The sequence below is a fragment of the Doryrhamphus excisus genome, chromosome 4 (assembly GCF_030265055.1).
Source record: "Doryrhamphus excisus isolate RoL2022-K1 chromosome 4, RoL_Dexc_1.0, whole genome shotgun sequence".
NCBI classification, from domain to species: domain Eukaryota; kingdom Metazoa; phylum Chordata; class Actinopteri; order Syngnathiformes; family Syngnathidae; genus Doryrhamphus; species Doryrhamphus excisus.
The window spans coordinates 13,546,535-13,568,112 of NC_080469.1; the positions used below are offsets into that span (position 1 = coordinate 13,546,535).

Consider the following 21,578-nt stretch of genomic DNA (forward strand, 5'->3'; position numbering starts at 1 on the left):
TAACATGTAATGTTGTGGAATGATTGTGGTGGGAAATGGCTATTAGCAACCTCGCTCCTGTATGCACACTCTATAATGCTACACAGACAAGCACTTTTGTTCCATTACTTAAACAAAATAAACACAGTTAGAGCAAGCACTTACTGCTTGCTCATCTGACACTTCGCGACAACGTTGGAAAGGCGGTCGGGCTTCAGCAACAGTTCATGTTCATAAAACAGTCCAGTGTGAACTGCCATTGACAAGGATGTATTTCTATTCCTCTAAGGCAACGTATCTGTCTCTGGCTTTGTTGCTATGTGTGTGCTCTGTTGCCACTATATGCGGCATGCAGCCGATGGTCGGCCATAACAACAACAACATAGTAATAATCTAATGGTTTTCATGAGATCATTTTGATATGGGTTTGCCTATGCTATCTGGGATCAGTTGGGTTTGCCTTTTTGACTAGTTTAGGCATTTAAAAACACACAAAATCAACAAAACTAACCTTCAGTGTGTATTTGCACACTGAAGTTTCACAATTTTGGTGACGCAAGATATTATCTCACTTACCAGACAGACTAAAATCCGTATTCAAACGGGAAAGGTGCTTGATTCAGTGAAATCATGTTTGCACATACTTCAAAATCAATAACCTTTAACAGGAATATGGTAGAATGTAAATGTAATTATTATATAATGTTAATTATTTACTCTTATATAATGACCTTTTACTTTATGGTGCTAAATGCACAATTAAAATCTCTTTTTTGTACTCCAAACATGAGGATTGCTTACCTTAATAGCCGTTAACTTCTAACAACTGTAGCTCATACCTGGTGGTAACTTCTGACATACTAGCATGTATCCTTTGGCGACACACGCGCTGCTAAGATCACCACCACCAAAGTGAGACAAGAAACTCCTGTAGAGAGATGGATAAATATCACTGTAGTGAACAAGATTATGGAAGAATCACATGAAGCTTTCATGGTGGAATGCAAACTCTTGAAAGCCGTCAGAGAAAGATCTAAGTGATTAGGTGTTGTAATCACCAGGATGTTAAACATACTGTAGTTGTCATGGCGGAGCAGAGGTAACCATGGTGATAGGAGGCAGCAGTCAAGCCGCTGTTCTAGTTGATTGGTAGAGGATGAGACGTTGGACACAAGCTGGCAAGTGTTGACCTGTGAAGACAATCTGGCAAGCTGGCGTGCAAACAAAAGCGAATGGACAAAAACAGGCCATGAGAGTAAAAAATAAAAATAAAAAATATGACTTTTATTCACTTGCAAACGTGTTGCTGTTTCAGTGCTGGCATATCAAAATAAATAGGTGGCATGAGCTCAAAAAATAAAACAAACTCAAAAGCGTGATGAAAAGAACACAACAGGCCAGTGTAACATAAATGGTGAGCAATGCCCATACAATCGTTTTGATAACACAACACATGAAATCTTGCAGTAGTATGAGACCTGGGCCTCTTTAGTGACTGATACAAAAGTAAAGTGCTGGTGTGATACAGGTGGTTTGTCGTTGAGGCCAACAGATGAGTGAAGAAGCACTTTGAGAGAGACAGACCAGACCAACGTGGCAGTGCGCGGCAAACCTTAAGAGGAATGTTCTTTAATGGCGGCGCTCTGTGGTTACATTGAATGACGTGTTCATGTTTGTTTGTTTGTTTGTTTTGTGTGCACCTTTTTTTGTCTTTGTGGCCTGGTGGCAAAACAACACAACTATGCTCTAAACATCTGAGAATCTCTGTTGTGATGACAAAACGCACATTTCAAATTACAAAGCAAAAATCGAAAACAACAAATACACAGTATCATGTCTGCACCACAGACCTCCATTAAGACACCCCTGATGTAAAAAAAGGGATGCTTGGATAAATAAAAACAGATGAAATTACCACCGTTCATGTCTTTTTTGCTATACACAAACAAAGACATCCGGCGCTACACAATCAGTGGCCAGTTTAAAAGGCGGTTGGACCGGTCGACAATTAGTACCACCGTGTGTTCAAGGCCAAACAAGTCTCCATATGCCATCCACAACAACAAAAAAAGCTGTTTATTTTTTAAGTAATTAATGGGCGGAAATCTGCCGCCCTAATTCAACAACGCAGGAAGCGATGATGTCCAATCAAGTCTTTTGTTATGTGGCCATTCCCTGCTCCCATGCTGATCTGAGTAATACGTAGTGTAAACACCCACCACCAGAGGGCGACAGAGACCCACATGCACCTACAGACCCACACATGGCAAAGAAGCAAACCCGGGAAGCTTTTCTGATCTTTAAAGTTTTCTTGCCTTCATCCAGATGAACACAGCCGCCCCTTAGCAAATCGTGCATGGCAGCGAGAAATTTGGGTAAACAAAGCAAGATGGTGCTATATGATGGGGATGACAGGATGTTGGGTTAATCCCTCTTGCTATTTTGCTCCTTTCTTGGCCGCCGTGCTCCTCTTGGTTTGCCACAGGTGGTTGTGGATGGTCAGAGCGTCCACACTGACTGACACAGTCTTTGCGGGGATTACGGTGAATTGCTTGCGGTCCGAGCTGTACTTGTACAGCTTGTCGATCATTTTCTTGCTGATGCTTTTAGGCCCTGTGCCTGTCAGCTTGTGGATCTCCTCCGTGTCGGGGAAGTAGGAGTAGAGTGCCCGGAACTGGCAGCCACCATCGCGAAATAGAATCATCATGTGATTGGACTCGCACTTCTCCAACTCCTGAGGAGAAAGACCTCAGTTACCAAGGTGTAAGCAAATTGAATTGAAATCCAGGTAGGACTTAAGACATGTCATTGGACCTCGTTAAGAAGGGAACTGACCTCTAGGATCTGGTTCTTCTGCGGCTCATTGACTTTCCCAGCCAGACAGCAATGTGATATGGCGTTGTGGATGATTGGCTTGTTTGATTTGGCACTTGGCTCCTTGAAGAGTTTTGGGCCTGGGTAAGTAGAGCGGTTAACAATATTATATATTATATTATTTGTTATTACACAAATATATACAATAGGAAATTGGACAGAAATACAACAAAATAGAACAGGCTTATTCGACTGGTGGCCTGTTGGCCAAAATTGGTCCCCAAAAATGACATCGGACCGACCTGAAAGTTAATCTCTAAATAATTTTGCAACCAATTGACACTTAAAAAGAGCAGAGAGCTCTTGTCAAAAAATAATATCTTTGAATGGTCATAACTTTATTCATGACCATATGTGCTGTGTTTTGATGAAATCCTAGTCCAATATTGTTGTCTACAATACATATATATTGGATATAAACAAAGTGAAGCGTTTAGCTTTACAGCATGAACTAACCAGTGTACTCAGCCATAGAAGTGATGGAAGATGCAGTGGAGCCGTTGTCCCAGTCTCTTTCTGCAGCCCGACTGTTGTTACGACTTCCTGGAAACGACTCTACAGAATCACAGCTGAAACGTACACCAAGCAGACCGACTTTACTTGATGAGCAAAGACATACTATGTCGAAGTGTATATAAGGTGTGAGCAACTTACCGGTGGGAACCTGCCCCCCCTGAGTTGACGCTGTCAGCTTCATTGGTGGCAGCAGAGGCCAGCGACAGACTAGATCCTGACTGGGCTGTACTCAGGTTGTCCGCTAAAAACAGAACACATTTCCTTGATCAAATGGGGAAAATAACTATTTACAGATTTGATGGGACACAGAATCCGCTGTCATACTGAGAAAGTGAATGTTACCCTGAGTAGGAAGTTGTGGATGCCTTGGTTTTCTCATTAAACCAAACTAGTTGAGACTGAATTCACAGCGTCTATGCTGATTGCCGCAAAGTAGTGAACTATAATTTGCCTCAACAGCTCCACAAGGCAATTAACAAAGCAATAATTGTGTGATATGTTAGGCTACCGGGAAACCAATTGTGTCAGAGTTTGGCACAGTTCAAATGACATTCATCTTTACAATAAGACGTAGTGCACAGTACACACCAGCAAAGGTCGGTGTCTACCTATGGTGGATGGTAAAATGTCAAGATAAGATTAAAAGAAGATGTACTGAGGTAAAATATGAGCCAATCCTACGTGTCGAAGAAGAACACTTTGAGAAGTTCTCGCTGGAAGACTCCTCTCTGAAGACAGCCTTGGGTCTGTGCTTCTGCTTGGGTTTGGGTGTTTTGGGCTTCACAAGGCCTTGCTCCTCAAACATCTCTTGCTGCTTCCTCCGCAGGTATTCCTGCTTTATTAGCTCCCGCCGTGTTTTCTCTTCCTCTTTACGCATGCGGTCCTCCTCAGCCTTTCGCCTGGTGTTGATCAACCACATATAAAGTGAGCATTTTGTGTGCCAACATCAATAATCTGGATTGTGAAGAATTGCATAAAAAAACAAGATACCTGGCCTCATCTCGCTTGAGTTCAGATTCTGCTTCCAGCTGCTGTTTCCGCAGCCGAGCTTCCTCAGCTTTCTTCTGCTGCTTCAGCAAGAATGCTGCTCTCTTCTTGGCAAGCTCGTCCTCTGCTTTCTGCTCATCCTGGAACATGTACCACAGAACATGTACAACTGACCAATGTACTAGCTAAACCAAATGTTAATGGAAAATTGTAGTTTTCCTTACTAAATGTGTTTAATATGTACAAATGAACATACAAAGGCACGTTTCCCTACTTATAAGTAAAGTACAAAAAAAAATCCATGTACAGTGCACATGTAAAATGTTCAGCGACTGCGAGTTTTATTCTAGCTAATCAGAAGCCTGAAGGCACATTCTGGAGTAGGAATAATAACAACAGAGAAGATATGGGGAGCCACTGTTTGTGGGTTGATAGTTACGCGAAATTACACCTAAATATCATGACAATATCATCGTGTCCCCCAACCTTGTATTATATTAGTATATAGTATATAGTATTAGTATATAGTATAGTATTAGTAGTATACATTGTTAGCACAAGAGGCTGCAAATGGTATCACAACATGGATTTTGGGTGTGACCCATGTGACCCATCCCTAACATCAGGTCATTTTGTATTTCTATAGCGTCAATTTACCCCAAATGTGGTTGGTAAAGTACCTTGAAGAAGAAGCCCATGACTGACTTTTGCTCTCCGTCTCCATCTGTTGTTCCGTCACCAGCAGCCTCCTCTTCTTCGGGGTCCTTCAACTCTGACATATCCACCTCAATCAAGTGAGCTTTGCTGCGCTGCGCTTCCTCTGAGAGTATGTTCTCTTTCCCCGAGCCGTCTGAGGAGTTGAGCTGTGAGTCTCTCAGGGTGCTGGACATGCACTCATCAAATGACACTTCTGGAGCAGCCAGAGCAGTCAGGTCCACTCTTGTCGGTATTCGCACATTCGCCTCATCATGAAGCCTAAAGGCACCTCCCCGGGAGCCTGCTCTGCTGATCATCTCTCCTGCTGCAGGGTTTCTGAGGCTGTGAGTGTCGGGCTGCTCGTTTCTGGGGGACCTGCCCCCAGATGTCTGTCGTGAGTGTGTTTCGGGTCCACTCTGGGAGGGGGTCAGGGTCCTGGAGCTGTGCCGGCTTTGCTCCTTGCTTATTTTCAGCTCAGATGGTTTGGATCTGGCGCTTCGGCCTGAGTTCAGTTTGGGGGGTTTCCTCACAGGAGCGGTGCCACTGCCGGAGAGGTGCTCCACATAGTGAAAACTGGCTCCAGCCTTAGAGTCACTGTTTTTGTCAGTTGTGAGAGGCTGATGAGTAGCACCAGGAGGGGACTGCACATTTTGCTTCATCATCATCTCCTGCTGAAGGGACAGTTGCATCATCTGCTGCTGGATGTTGCCAATGGCTTCATGCAGCAGTTCGATAGAGCGGTTGCACTCATTGAGGTCCAACTCTTCTTCTACGTAGAAGCTGCCATTATTTCCCTTCTTGTCTGCTTCTGAGGCACCTGGGGTGGCGATTCCCTCCAGTTCTTTGTCCCCTCTCAGGGCATCAACACACATATCGTCTTTCGCTGATGATGTTCCTTTCCCTCCATTGAGCTCATCTTTGGATTGGTCCCCTTTAAGTGGGTTGGGTAACGTACCACCCTTGCCACCACCTTTCTTTACTATATGCAGGAATGCAGCCTTACCTAGCTTCTGCCTCTGCCGGGCTGACAGAACTTCCATCTTCTTCTTCTGATGCTCAATGGCACGTCGCTTCTCCTCCAGTTGCATACGCAGCTGGACAATTTCGGATGCAAGAACATTGGCACCTCCACTACCATCCCCAGTACGATTGCAACCTCCTAATGGCGAGGAAGGACTCTGGTCTCTTTTGAGCCTCCATGAAGAGGCCAGGGGCCCACTACTCTCTGAGCCATCTGGAGTGGTCCTTTGTGAACTGGAGGCACTGGAGCGTAGGTCATGGTTGCTGCCAAAGCGCTGCTGCTGGGCTTTACGCTCAGCAAAAGAGGTCATACGGATGCTTCCGCTGGCCACACTACTGGCCTGGGAGTAAGCGCTAAGGCAGGGGCTGGAGCGACCACTGCAGCCGTTCATGTCTTTGTCCTCATGCTCTTTGACATTCATGTCCTCCTGGAGTTTCGCAGATTCCTCCTCATTCTCTTCATTAAAGCTTTTTCTCGGCCAAGCGAGGTCTTTTGTGGTAACAGCCTCATCCAAATCCTCATCCTCCTCATCCAGGTCTTCTAGGTCTGCATCAAGAATTTGGCAAGGCTTTGTCTCCTCAGAATCTGAATGCAGGTAGAAGCCTCCCTCTGGCTCTTTTGATGAGGTGTCTACACTGCTGGTGGCACTGGGCCTGGCACCTGTCTGAGGCTGTGGAGGCTCCTCTGATAAGACAGCCTCCTCCTCACTCATAGAGGTAAAGGTTTGGTTAAGGATGAAGGGAATTTTCCTTGGAACTACAGAAGACGATCCATCTCCTCGGCGTAAAGAGCCTCTTCCTGACGGACAGGGCCCCTCTCCACTCTCCTCCTCCTTGTTTAGACATACAGACTTCTCTTTAGCTGGTTTCAGTACAGCAGGCATCAGCGGTTCTAGGTAAAAGCCTTCTGGTGTAGGTTGGGACTTTGTCTCGGGTTCTACTACTCCAGCTGCTTGGCTACCATCAAGTTGTTTAGCGACAGAAGCAGACTCCATCCTGGCGACTGCCACCAAAGATTCCTCTTCATGGTCAAGGTTGACTTTCCCCAACAGGCTGTGGCCATTAACTCTGCGCATCTGAGCTTGTGAGGATTGGTGAAGTGAAGTCTGGTGCTTTGGCGTGACATTGATGACATTGGATGCCAGGCTGTCTTTACTAATTGAGCGGGCCAAGCTAACACTGTCACCAGATGCAACATCAGCATCACTGTCTGCAGCTGAATGGCACATGAAGGGGCTCAGCGTGGACACAGGCCTGAAGAAAGAATGAGGTTCATCTTGCATTAAAATTATTTGTCAAGAAAGATAGATGGGTCTATGAGCTTCTTTTATTTACTAAATTTACTTAAGGATAAGGACGTGGGCCTCTTCATTGTTGACTTTCTGCAATATGATAATTTATATTTACCGCTGTCTCTTGTCGGGCCAAGCGACAACAGACCCTCGGGCCTGTTTGTCCATCTGTGTCAAGGAGTTGGAGCGGTTTCTTAGGCCTTAAAGTGAACAATATTAATCTTAAATATGATATGAAGAGGATGTTGATGCTGAAACATGCAATGTGAGGCTGTTACAAATGTCTTTACCCGCACTTTCATCCCCTTGATTCTTCTGCTGCCTCTGACGCAAAGGCAAAAGTGGGTGGGAAGGACTGAACGAGGGACCACCTCTGCTAAGGAAAACAAAAAACTAACTGCAATTACTTTATAACATTTTTTAAATCAATTGAGTATGGTATGATGCTACCTGTGACAGATTTCAGGGCTGCTCTGGTTTTCACCCGGACCGGCCAAGAAGCTGCGCTTGGTTGCATTAGAGATGGGCACTGATGGGCGGGTACTCTTTGGCTGAGCAATGGCTCGAGCTACAGGGATGAACATTGAAATATAGGCAAGTTGCATAAAAAAGCATTTTAAGATGCAACAATTGAGCAAACACACCATCTTTTGACTCTTGCAGATCTCTGGGAAGGACAAATTCTGGCTTGACGGTCTCAAACCACCAGAAGAGTTCAGCAATGAACACCATGACATTGTGCTGCAAAAAGTACCCATAATTATTAGTGATACCGGTGATGACGAGCTTTGTCTTCAGAGTTAATATTTTCAAATGCTTATATATAAAATCTTAAAAACAAAGCAAGTCATTATACCTTGAGCACAAGAGGTGAGTAAAGTATGTCCTCCGTCGTCAGATAGAAACTTTTATTCAGATACTCATTCGCAAACTCTCTGAGCAGGTGGATGTTGTACAGGCTATCAGCAATGGAGGGAACTTCCTTCAGGCAAATATCTGATCAGACAGGAAGAGAGTATATCAGATAAGAACATGACTCAACGACATATGCTGGGAGTAAATGTCAACTAGCAGGACAACAACAGTCATGTCAGGGATCTGTATGTTTTTATACGAGTCACCCAGCGTGTTCATTTGCATGTACGGCTTACCCTCCAACTTCATGAGGTCTGGGCAGTAGTAGTGGACGACTGTGAGCAATGCACCTCCATCACAAACATCTCTCATCAAATCCTCAAGAAGTGGAAAGAAGGGTAGATGGCGTCCAGAGGCATGCTCCCGACGATACCTTACCTGACCATAATATTAAGAAAATCTAATCAAATCAAATTATTACGCAAATCGGACAAATCCCCATAATACTAAGGGGAAACAAAATGAAACATCCAAAAAACAATGACCAGAGCCACAAAGCGCAGCTCATTTGTACTTGCATCTGACCTAGTCAAAGCACAGGTCACCCAAGAATATTTCACTTAAGTTGTGTCGCTAAAGTTAAGCATCAGTCAAGGTTCTCCCTAGGAATTTCAAATCACAATAATAATGTATTGGTTTAACTATTTGGACTGAATTTGAGGTTCATTTACTTCTCCAGGATGGAGCTAAATGAAGGCACAGTAACGTTACTTTAGAGAGAACCCTGAAGAGCAGGTTACTTATGGCGAGATGGAGGTGTTACAGTAAATAAAGAGTGGACGGTCAGTTTTTTTCAGTTAGTGAAGCAATCTGGTAGACTTAGGCAAAAAGAACCAGCAAAGCAGGGGGGGAAACTGAAGTGATCACTGGTGGCCCATGGAAAATGAGTGCAGTTTTAAGCAAAAAAACAAAACAAAACACAAACACAAAAATTCCTGACCACTGTAGCATTCAATTTTGATAGGTAGATAGATACATCTCCTTGACTTTACAATATTTACTTAACACTCACCTAATGAAAACTTGGGCTGCAGCATGCTTTGAGCCAGCATTTCAAATACACAAAGACAGCAGACACCAGGGATGGGCATCTAAGCAGAAAATATCACTCCAGTATATATAAAGTATATATAAATAAAGTATCTACCAATTGTAGTCATTACTCTCAGTGCAAATAAGTAAGAACCTATGTATGACGTCAACATTTTCACATGAAAATGCATAAGTCAACAAAGCAACTCTGGCCTGATGAGATGAGTTGTGACAGTGTGACCTGCTCTGAAGGAAACAATGTTTTTGCTTCAAAAAAGGTTGCAAAAATCCTGGCAGTCATGTAGTCAAATCCAAATCCACCGATTTGCTTCCAGACATGACCTACTACACAACACAACCCTTCCATGACTCCTATCAGTTATCGTTAACTGATTCAACCCATCCCTAGCAGCAATATGCAGAGTGAAAAGTGTGTGGGTCAGGAGAGTGAGATTAAGGAAGATGATAAAGCAGGTCAGTGAGGGGGTGCCTAGAACTGGGGTGCACTGCAAAGAAAAGGTGATGTGTAGAGGCAATGGGTTTCATAAAAGTCTAATTGAAGCAAGTACAAAAATAGAAAATTACACAATTTGCTTAAGCTTGAAATGAGATTGAACACATTGTTACATAAAGGAATGCCACAAAGCCATTCCAAAGCTCGCAATAACCTTGGAGGAGGATTATATGTGGAAAAAAAAAGTAAGAAGGAATCAGTTTTCTCCTCCTTGGCTACAAGCAGCACAGAATGAGCTTTGATGGGCCTGTGTGGTTTTGCGCACAAATAAACACAAAACTATGCGTGCAGTGAGGGGAGAGTATGGGGGGGGGGGGGGGGGGTGCTGGCTTCCAACTTACGGGGACTAGCTTCCAATACCATTTGGAGGGAGACTATCCAGTTTGCAGGGATAAGAGATGCAAGGAGGAATAAATGGGGAACAGGAGCAGAGATTAATAGGTCAAAGGTCATGGACAAAGGATAGGCTCTGCATCCATTTTACAGATAGAAACAGAAAAGGGTCACAGCAGAAAGCGTTATTAAGAAGAAACAAGTGGTAGGAGACCGTTTACCTTTTGGTGACTGGGGGATTCTAAAAGGTGGTGTTTGACTTTGTGCTCCTTTTCGGCTATTTCTCTCATCTTTGTGTTCACCTGCAGAAAATGTGAACAAGAACATGTGTCTAGAAAATGGAGTAATCTTATTAGGGTGAGTGATCATTCTTCATACCTTGTTGATCCAGAAAACCATAGCATCCTCCATGTCAAAGGGAAGCTCCTTGGAGGGATTGAAGGTAGAGAAGCGCTCCACAGAAGCCACCACTTTCTCAATGCTGATCATCTCCACTGTGTAAGCCATCATCAGGGCATCGATCATGGGAATGTGAGCACTCTGGATGAGTGAGGGATGAACATATGACAATTCTGTGCAACTGGAAACATTCTGTAAATGCGCTGTGTTGTGTTGTGTTGTGTTCAGGCTGACAGTGTAAGTAACAATCAAGCAGATGGCTGATTCTTACAAATAAACACTGTAGCCCTAATCAGGTGCGGAGGGGCTGTTTGCAGGAGTAGCTCAGTTTCTTTCAATGTTTCTTTGAAAATGCTATCCGTCAGCAAAGTGGGAGGGGCCTTCCATTAGCCATAGAGCAAGTGCTGTCCTGCACAAGATTTTCCATCTTGTCAACAGGCTTTGTGTGGCTGCAGGGATTACCGAGTCAGGCCACAAGCAAAAAGCACATCCCTGGCGTTCAAGCCTAACGTGACGAGGCCCATTCTATGGCACAGATGGTTTCCATGGTAACAAACAGGAAGGAAGATTGCCGAAAGCAACTGGGTTGGTGGTTAATGTTCATTCTAGCTGGTGTGAATTGGACATAGATCTCCATTTCATGAGACATGTCATTGTTATACATAAACAGGGTTTCCGCTACATGTAATGGATTGTGATGCAGTGCTACAGTAAAATAAAAGCTGCCACACCTTGGAAATGAGTTGTTTTTTCACGTGAAAACAAAGTTAAGTAATACATTGTATGAATGGGGATCTAGGCTACATCAGGGGTGTCCATTGGGAAAGTAGTCTGGGTCTCGTGTAACCTATGTCATATGACATGAGTCAGTCGACATTAAGCCCCCTCCTGATTCGTCCTCTGGTGGCAAAAAAAACAGTGCACAACAGATGTTGGCAGCCACACGTGGATAATGCAACATTAATCTTTATTATTCCAATTAAGGATAAACTAACTCAGCGGTAAGATGGCTATATCTGTAACAAAAGTTCAGTACAGTTTATGTACACAATTCTTGAGGAATTATGTGCCATTATCTTACTGCCATATTTATTTGAATTGTGAATTACATCAACTACTTTGATGACCTGTAAACCAGGAATGTGAAATACTAATCATTAATATTTAGTATAGTAGTTGCAAAGTTTAGCAATTAGATTGTATATGTGCTATATGTTTGATAGTAACAGATCATTTTGATTGTGTGCACGTCTACAATGTACATAAATACTCATACATTATTTATAAATATACTCTCTCTAAATATATATTTTCTCTATGTTCATAGTCTGAGCTACATCTTTGAGACATGGTCATTAAAAGTAGCCCACAGGCTGAAAAGGTGTGAGCATCTCTGTGCTATATCGATACATGTACAGCCTATTTACACATTGACCACAATTGGTTTGAAATAAAATATCAAATATCATAAAAATGTTTCACTGTGCATTATTTTGAAAAACCTGCACCAGAATCACTTTCTGCCCTGTTGGCGCTTGAAAGATTAGAATAGGAAGAAAAATCAGACAGAAACGTGTTTAAAGTGAATTGATGCCTTTCTTGCTCAAGCCTGTGAAAATAACCTGAATGTTGACATTATTACCCACAGTAAATTTAAATATTTAAAATAAAATTGCTGTCACGGTGACGTGGTAGTGTCACTACACAGCGGCAGCAGCCCACCATCACATCTTAAAAATAATCGTCGGGGAAACACTGATAAAATAAAGCATACTTGTTTTTTTATATCAGATGTCCTCTTACTAATGTCTTGTCTTTCCAAACTCACCATCTTGATGGGTACAGAAGCCAGGTCCTCCTCTGTTACGGCTGTGTCGTCACTCTCCACAACATAAATGCCCTTCCTGTCAAGAGATTGGATGACGGAGTGGTGCGACTGGAGAGACGCTGCCTGCTCTGTCTTGAGGATGAGGGCGCAGACACGACAGTAAAGCTCGCTGGACAGCAGCAGGTGGATGACAGGTGGCTTGATGTGTTCCTGGTCATACTGGTCTGTGTAGAAGGGATCCCTCAAGTCCTCTGGTATATGGTCTGCAATGACCAGACAAATGTTTAGACAATGCAACACATTAAAAAGTAACATAAAACAAACAAATAGCATTTGACATGACGTAATGCAATGCAATATTACTGCTCCAACTTGACAACCAACTACTGGAATGCAAACACGCTATAGCCTTGTGTGTAATCTTTGTTCAGTTTCAGTCAGTCAACATTTACACATGTAAGTTGCTACTTATTGCTTGAGAGAGCTCTTGGTCTGAAAACAGGCACCACAGCTGCTATGTTTAGCTTTATTAGCGATCCAAAGAACTAGAGGGACTCCAAGTACAAGAATAGACAATGACCTAAACAAGAGATTATGTACTCTAGATGTGAAGTTACCCAAACACAATGACCTAATAAGGAGCTGAGACAAAGCACTGGCCGTTTGCTATGCTAAAATCAAATGGGCAAACTAAACAGAAACTTTAAAGTAAGTCTGAAAAACCTTTCCAAATCCTTTCACCTCCCCAAACAGAACAGTGAGGGGAAAAATAACCTTGCTCCACTAAATGTGAGCGTGTCAGTAGCACTGCATAAGCCGAGTGTGTGTGACATGCTCTGTTCTGACGGGATAAAGGAAGCCCGCCGTCAGCAATCTCACATTCACAAAAGTACAGAGGCAGCTTCTCCCTGCATGTCCCCAAAAGCACTGTGGTATGGGGATGATAATGTGTAAGGGTGCACAGTCAATCAAAACAGTACCAAAATCCATACATGTATGTCATAAATACAAGGGATGACCTGATCCCATATAGATATCGGGCCGATATCGGCAAAATAACAACCAATTTGGAATTATATTGGCCTTCATCTCAGATCTTCGATATTGGCACTACTATACAAGCAGTGGGTTGCAGATGTTGCACGTGCATGTCTTTGTAGCAGCGACCAAAATACAGCCCATGTGATCACAACAGCAGTGTTTGCATGCGTGCTAACAAAGTAGCAAGTTAAAGCAGATACCTTAGCCCAAGCATCTACAATGGTAGATTAACTTAACTTGCCCGGCGCCTAACTCGCCTGGCGCTGCCTCCCAGTCTTAGTAAAGGTGTGTTCTCTGTCTCGCATCCATTGCTCTGAGACGGCCTGTTTACACCAATGTCAAGCGGTTGGAGTTCTTTTGTTAATCCTCCCGGAATGATGGCAAGCTCTGAATTCATTTGTGTCACTTGTTTTTTCAGTAGCGGTGAGATGGACACAATGTTGTTTTGCCTTACCTACCGGAGGTGTGGCAGACGCAAATGTACGTACTGTGCATGTTACGCAATAATTTCTGAATGGTTTATTGCTGCCAGCGTACGTATTACTTCCCTTAAAAATGTCAAATTAATAAATGTGATATTACAAAATCTGTCTCACGGGAAGACAGAAGCTAATAGTCTGTGAACTATGGCATGGCTCCTGTGAATGATAATACACTAGGGTAGGGCAATATGGACCTTAGCATATATCACAATATTTTTTAGGATGTATCATGATATGAGGATAGAAAACGATATTAAATCTAAATTCATCAATCATTCATCATATAAACAAACGAGGGCTTTGTGGGTTCTTGTGAATGTGATAATGAAAGGAGTCTAGACTGTTCACGTTTGACTTAATTCCACAGATGATGACAATGTGTGGCAGCTGCACCCTTCCCTCTCTGATCCCATTAGGAACTAGGTTGTGCAAGTGTAGCGCTTACTGGGATGATAGCATCAGCTAACACAAGAAGAGCTACATGCAGCAGCAGTTAGCACAAGCAGGATACAAAAACAAGGCTGTGATAAACCATGACAGGTACCCACACTGCCTGACAGCATGTCTGGCTGTCTGCCACTCAGGATGAGAGCAGCTGTGACAGCCTGAAGCCAGTTAGACAGGAAATAATTACATAAACATTTATATATCAATGCCATATTTAAAAGAACAAAATGAATACCTGAAACAAAAAAAAATCCTGCAGAGTTCTTCAATACCACATGACCTCCAACATCACAAGGCACAAAAAACTACAACGGAGCATTTTTGCTTGAATGTGTTGTTGCTGTTAAAAACAACAACAGCATAGACCTATTCCCAAACACCACAGGAACCACTGTGCAAAGTGCCATCCCAAGTGGGCCACTAAAGCTTGGAGGCTTTGCCCACCGAGGGCTCCTCAATTGATACATGATGTGCTTTTGTCCTCTATGCCTGAATCATTAGTGGACAGACCCGCCAAACACCTAAAATTTGTGTAAATTTCTGTGAGGATTTGTAAACTTGCTCAGTTTCCCTTTTTGCTTATGGTCGAAAAAAATCCAATACAAAACCAAAAGGCATCACATCAATCGATGTAAGAATGGGAAGAAAGTACGCAGTGTGGACTAGTGAGTCAAGGAGTACTAGTCACTGGCTAGTCATTCAATGTTACAATAGCAAAGATGAGGGGGGCTAGGATTTAATAAGCTTTGCTTCTTCCTCCTCCTACCGCACATGTGGATCTGTGAATTGAATTAGGTGATGTATTCCATTGTAACTTGATGCATGTTCAAATAAAATTAAACCATTACCATCACATCTCTTTCAGACAGTGAAAGGAAAACATGGCACTATAACCCCACCCAAAAGCTGTTGTGATGATGTGGTACAGGAGATGTGTGTGTGATGTTAATCCTGCGACTTTGTAGTGTTGATTAAAACTCTGCTCGGCAGTCAAGAAAAGACGTTGGTACGTCTGGGTAATGGATGGAATGTGTTATGTCAGCAATGGCACAGAAAAAGAACAGGTCAACACTCTCACAATAGCTTAATTTTCCATTTTAATTATTGGAATGTCATAGATATTCGATGAATGCTAATTCTGCGTCCTGTCACTGTGTACAGCTGCACAGTGATGTAACAGACAAGAGTACTGTGCCTGTAACTGCTTCGTATTGACGTTTGCATTAATGAGATAGCCAGCACAGTGAGGCAGCTCATTTTACACATCAGTTATTTTCTATTTATTTGAACTTCAACTCCTGCTAACCTATCCATCCATCCATCTGCTGGAGCCTATCCCAGCTGACATCGGGCAAGAGGCGGGGTACACACTGGACTGGCTGCTACCTTATCTTAAACCCAAATTTGAGTGAAACCGCATTGCCCACTTTAATACTTTAAGAGCCAAGGGGGGTTGCCAAATGTCAAGAGGGAATTAGCGTTGGCTTGAGTGCAATACTTATTTCCATGGATGCTGATGTTTCACCACAAAAGCTCAACACATTCTGCTGACTGTGAGGGGCTGTGAGAAGAACATTCCGATTGGTCGAACATAAACCTGATCCACACCAATGTAAAAACTCCTTGTCATATTATTGCTCATTTGCTTGGCTCACATGACACTATTCAACCAAATTTGTTCAAACAAATTAATCAACACATCAGTATGGTCAAAACGCAATCCATTCTAGGAAGCGCCAATTTGTTCGGATTTTGAAACTATTTTTGCAGGAACGTGCATTAGCAATGTTGTTGTCAACTAATGATAGAGATTTGGCAAATTAGCTATCATTATATGTATAGCTCAGGGGTCAGCAACCTTTACCATCAAAAGAGACATTTTGCCTCCTCTTCTGGCAAAGAAAAATATTCTGAAGCCACAAAACATTACACAGTTAATAAACGTGTAACATTTTAATCTTTTAAAAATTGTACCCGTTACCAGAATTGTAGAGTGCATGTGTAAGGCCTACTTTGAAATGAGTGAATGTCAGTTCAATTACTCACCAATGCCATAGGCTTTAGCAAACAACCATCGCAGGTTGGCAGCTATTTTCGCTCTGGCAGAGTCATACATCTCTAAGGGAATGACATCCATGGTACCTTCTGCAGAGCCAGTCAAGTCCACTTTCCTTCTGGTACTGTCCCCCGCACACAAATCAACATCCATCCTTTGGGGAGGTGGAACAGAGAGACAGTTATGTTAAAGTGAGGATACACACCACATGGTACGAGATGCAAATATTGAATTTGCTGAATTAGCTGTGAGTGTTTCGTCTGTGAATATTCAGTGCAAAATATCTTGTATGCTATAGGTACTATATAGGCCCAAAGTATGAGGCAGAAGACTTCGAGGGGAGCTCAGCAGCTTCAGAAAAATAAACATTTACAAACCTGCGACGCAAACGTCAGTTATGGGCGAGTCTTGGGTGAGCAGAAAACTCCATAAATTATTAATATTTTTTGTGGAGTAGGGGAGGCCCCAGCTGTATTATATTCTCTGAGAGGAGGCTCACTGTTCAACATGCTGCTTTATACATATACAAAACTACTGAGTGGGACAATATGCACGACTAACAACTAAAACCACAATAATACATATATTGTGACATGCATACCTCTCCGATTGTGTCATTCACAATTAACCAACTGCGAATGTGTGCAGCCCTTGTATGCAGGTGTTCCTAATAAAGTGAGTGTATAATTCAATTCTCTACACAGACAGACCTTGTTCATTGACCAGTTCGTTTAGAGCACTGACTATATGGCCAATGGTGTCTGTTAACTTATGTATGATAAGAGCAATGTCAAACAGTTGGCCTTGGCTAAGTTACTGCTACATTACCTGTAGCGTGAACTCAACCTAGTCTGTATTTCAGGATCGGAAGGTAGGTCATTGAGCAATCGGTCATTTCTGCTGGGCTTAAATAACTATAACTAAAGCATTTGCCCATGGCGTTAATTTAAAAATGTGCCTATTGCTATAGCTATAGCAGTTGGCTAGCAATGAATTAGCTAAAGCATGCATTCAAACACTGTATACAACGACCAATTGACGTCCGAGCTAACTGTAATACTAGTTAGCACGTACAACACCTCAAAATGTTCGCTAGCGAGAAACACTTTACCTGAAAAGGGTATCCGAGTCCAATTTCACTTCCACTGAGGCAAATAATCAACAAAGAACCCGCCGAGCTTCACAGTGGGCCACTGCGTTGAAAACAGCCCATTGCCAGCCGCACATCTTAGCCAGCTAATGATGCTAGCAGGGGCAGGCGAGTCAGGATGGTCTCCCAGCAACAACACACGATTCGCGGCCTTATTGACAACGGCTCCGCGGTAGAATTTCAGCTGAAAGAAAAAAACAGAGGCGCTGGACTGAAGAGGTGCGACTGACAATAAGATCCACTGGTGTAAAATATACGTCTGTATTAGACGCAACATGCCAGTTAACATTTATTCACATAGCTTGAAGACTGGGGTGAAGCAACGACAAACAGTAGGGCGTTCGCGCTCTGCTCCTAAAAAAACGTATCATAGCTGGTATGCGCATGCGTGATTACTTCAAAGACTCGGGAAACAACAATCTTTATATATAAACAGTATACTGTTTTTTTATTACGTCTATCACCTTGTTAGAATTAAAGATGCCTGATATTCGACAAAAAATCACCACTGTAAGACCTAAGAGTTCAAAGTTTCAGAATTTGATTAGGTAACCCATCCGACCACGAGAGGGCGTACTAGTAAAAAGTCGAGAACCACAAGGCCTGACATCATTTTGAGATGCCAATTTAATACGTTGTTATTATGTATTCAGTATTCATACATTCACCACACAGTCATTTTACCCCTATATTTATTATTCATAAATAAAGAATCTATCCATTATTGGAAGTGCAAGTGTAAACAATTGATGTTCCTTGGTATATTTTATTTCATTATAGCAAACAGCTTTATTGTCATGCAGTGCAACATGAATAAAATAAGAGGTGCATTGTTTCATGCCGAAACTTATCACATGGATGACCTCCTGATGTTTATTTATTTACCAGAACATTCTATAGCTTTGCTGTACTCGTGTTCGTTTGGCTGTTTTTGTATACAAGCTTGATTTAATTATAGCAAAATGTTTTTTTTCTTTGGTCCTGTCCAGTAATTGGGGCAGACAATGTTGTTCATCTCGATGTCCTTACGTGCTAAACAGATATTCTCTGTCAGGTAAGTTTGTTTAAAATGTTAATTAAACATTGCCTGTATTACATGACTTTGAGTACTGCAAAAACACTATTGTCAAAGATCCTCTATGACAGGAGTGCTCTGCCATTTTTAAAGACCTATTGCGTACATAATAAAATAAACATGATGACTGGAGGCGGCTGCATGCAGCTTTTATTTGTTCATGACCTTCAAGTTACCTGTCTTTCCATCGTTAGAAATTGAGTACAAAATGGATCTTCAGGAACATAAAAGAGGTGGTAAACAACATGCATGTTCCATTCATAGAAAGTATCACACATTCCTGATGAAAGTGTACAGTGTGTTCTTGGCGAGCTTGTATTATCAAAACATGCTTCTTTTTCCAAATCTTATTTCTTAAAACATGCCCATTGGGGTTTAACATGTAGACAGAAGCACAGCTGATATGGATCACTATGGAATGTTGGGAGGATTTCAGCTCCTCAGGTCCCAAAACATTTGTTCAAATGGACAAACGACAGAGTGGTGATGAGTTGGAGGTTAAAGGGTCATGCCATAATATTCCACAAGTCTTAGTGCAAAAATAGTCCTCTTTCACATCTCATCACAGGACAAACAGGGAAAGAGCGCATATAGAAAGTTATTATTTACACCGATGGGGGAGACCATTGTTCAAAAAAACGGACGATCAAAGTGCGGGGTCACAATAAATAACAAATAAGTCATCAATCCCGATGAATTCAAGTTAAAAATGCAGTGAAAATGTAAGAGCCTGACCGCGACAACCACTGCTAGTCAAGAGGCAAATAAACTCAAAGACATGCTCATCATTTTTAGCTAAGGGCTAAAGTGACTACAGGCATTCACAGATACTGTTAGGTGAACATAAAAGGTAATGACCACTGATGGCTAATAAAACAAGCTACATGTGGGTGTTTTTCTAGGAAACACGGGTATTTCAACATCTGAAATAGTTTTTGTTTTTTTAAGCTACTAAACTCTTAAAAGTTTGACAAAGTAATTAACGTGTAGGATTTGTGCTGACTAATAACCAATAAGCATATACTTTAAAACCTATTGACCCAAATATAAGACGACCCCTATTTACAAAACAGGTTTTGAAATATTTAAGGAAAAATCAATGTTTTTTCTTCTTTGATTACTATTATCATACAACTGGCGTCATAACTTATATCCCAGACAACCTCTGGGATACGTTTTTCTGCAAGTGACATGTATGTGTGTGTGAGTGCATGAAGAAAAGCTCCAAATTGCTTGGGGAGAAGTCATTGAGCACTACCTGTTGGTTTGCACGTATGACTCTCTGGACCCCTCTTCTTCAGTTTTGGAGGGGAAAAAAAAATCTTATATTTGGGTCAATGCGGTATGTTTGACGTTTTTTTCGTATAATACAGTGGAACCACAGAGTTGAACAGCAAGGTCAATGTAATCATCATCATGCATAACATAAGCATGATTAGCTTTTTTTGGTGATGCCATCACAGAAAGCTCCCAATTATGGGAAGAAGGTGCTAATGTTTTAATAACAGCTCATTTTAAATTAGTTCCTAAGTGCGGAAAAATACTTGTGAAATTATGATGTCAAACATCACAGATCACTTTCTGTTTATTGTTTCCTTTGAGAGGTTCCACTGTATTAGTTCGATTGACTAAAAGCTACAACTGTCTTAACAATGTCGGCCAAGCTCCTGGATAAATGGCACATAGTGTACTCAAAGGTATTTACAAACAAATAATGGCACAATTGCTGATTAAAACCTATTTGGAGGACACTTAAAATATTGAAATGAATGATTAATACTGACTTTAAAAAGCCTCCACCAAGGTGGCTGATAGAAACAGTCTTAATCGCTCCCCCCATTATTATATAAAGTGGCATTCATTCCAACAGCCAGCAGGGGACAGCAGACAGAAGTACGTAAACATTTTCACTACAGCTCTGTCATTTCAAGTCAAATACGGCAGCTGGTCGCCTCGGCAACCAGTCACAACAACAACAACCAAAATGGCCCTACCATGATGATGATAATGATGGCTATATCCACTTCTTTTATAGTCTGATGCCCCCACACAGATACTTGTGCTCATAAAGAAAGTGAAACCATGTGTACCACTAACCAAAGACATGAAAAAAAAGTTGATCATGTGATCACATGATAGCATGTTGACTGCCCTGATGCTTGGCCCAGGAACGCAAGGCACGAGGGCACAAAGTGTGTGTGAGTGTGTGTGCACTACAGAGTAAAACTAGTCTTAGACGACAACGTCCTCCAGTGTTAATTTGCTAAGTGAGCTGTGTTAGACATGAGGGTTGATGATGAGGCACTCTTCATGCGTCCTCCTGCAGCAGCTCTGTGGAATAGAAGCAGCAGAATGACACCAACAGTCCTGTGCGATGGTGGCTCTGAGGTCAAATGTAATACAGGAAGGAGCGGGGCTCATAGGTGAGTCTCGTTTCTGGTCTCTGAGCCAAAGCGCGTCTGGTTCCTGGTGCCTCGACTCTGGCCCACCTGTGACTCCTCTGGCATGTGGGCCAGTGGGTCAGACCGGATGATGTACCTGACGAAAGACAATAGTACTTTAGTCAGCATTTGTTTCAAAGACCATGGCCTTTTGGAGTCTGCAACATACAATATGGAAAATCAAAAGCCTCTGAGCTGGTCTAAAAAAGGCCACCAGGGTCTCTCTCACATTAATGGCTGTGGATGTAGCTTTTAATTAACTCCAATAAACGACAGTAGCTGCATAGGTATAAATGTGAGTGTGAATGGTTGTTTGTCTACGTATATGTGCCCTGTGATTGGCTGGCGACCAGTCCAGGGTGTACACCGCCTCTCGCCCGAACACAGCTGGGATAGGCTCCAGCACCCCTGCGACCCGAGTGACGATAAGCGGCACAAAAAATGAAATAATGGAGTAAATGAAGTTGTTATATATAAGATGAGTTAATCTTTGCAACTTTG

At 42.3% G+C, this 21,578-nt stretch overlaps 2 protein-coding genes across 26 annotated transcripts in view; both read right to left on the bottom strand.

Annotated features, from left to right (window-relative positions):
* Window positions 1–1,242: 1,242 nt before the first annotated feature.
* On the bottom strand, window positions 1,243–17,919 carry LOC131128338 (calmodulin-regulated spectrin-associated protein 1-B-like). Of its 3 annotated transcripts, none has more exons than XM_058071087.1 (19): window positions 17,523–17,919; window positions 16,402–16,565; window positions 12,386–12,648; window positions 10,537–10,698; window positions 10,380–10,460; window positions 10,167–10,199; window positions 8,516–8,657; window positions 8,221–8,360; window positions 8,009–8,105; window positions 7,815–7,932; window positions 7,655–7,737; window positions 7,480–7,564; window positions 5,037–7,326; window positions 4,360–4,496; window positions 4,051–4,268; window positions 3,508–3,610; window positions 3,310–3,422; window positions 2,815–2,933; window positions 1,243–2,713 (listed from the first exon to the last, which is right to left on the bottom strand). In XM_058071087.1, exons 2-19 carry the CDS (start codon window positions 16,562–16,564, stop codon window positions 2,417–2,419), a joined length of 4,644 nt encoding a protein of 1,547 aa, XP_057927070.1. In that variant the 5' UTR covers window position 16,565; window positions 17,523–17,919; the 3' UTR covers window positions 1,243–2,416. The 3 variants fall into 3 exon arrangements, with proteins under 3 accessions (XP_057927070.1, XP_057927069.1, XP_057927071.1); XM_058071086.1 differs by having other exon boundaries at window positions 7,655–7,740; XM_058071088.1 differs by lacking the exon at window positions 10,167–10,199 and having other exon boundaries at window positions 7,655–7,740.
* A 410-nt stretch (window positions 17,920–18,329) lies between these two features.
* The window catches only part of LOC131127929 (potassium channel subfamily T member 1-like), a 50,881-nt gene continuing 47,632 nt past the window's right edge, over window positions 18,330–21,578 (bottom strand). For 17 of the 23 annotated variants that reach the window (XM_058070324.1, XM_058070320.1, XM_058070327.1 and 14 more), the window contains one exon: window positions 18,330–21,174. In XM_058070324.1, coding sequence (XP_057926307.1) covers window positions 21,054–21,174 — 121 coding nt within the window. In that variant the 3' untranslated portion in view covers window positions 18,330–21,053. The remainder of the gene's footprint in view (window positions 21,175–21,578) is intronic. The other 6 variants (XM_058070331.1, XM_058070321.1, XM_058070317.1 and 3 more) reach the window with 2 other exon arrangements.

Bases quoted from the DNA above. Each gene is read 5' to 3' on its own strand.
- LOC131128338 (XM_058071086.1), bottom strand. From the start codon at position 16,564: ATGGATGTTGATTTGTGTGCGGGGGACAGTACCAGAAGGAAAGTGGAC. The intron at 12,649-16,401 runs GTGAGTAATTGA...TGGTCATTGCAG, and splicing joins TGCTAAAGCCTATGGCATTG to ACCATATACCAGAGGACTTG. The intron at 4,269-4,359 runs GTATCTTGTTTT...GATCAACACCAG, and splicing joins CTCAAGCGAGATGAGGCCAG to GCGAAAGGCTGAGGAGGACC.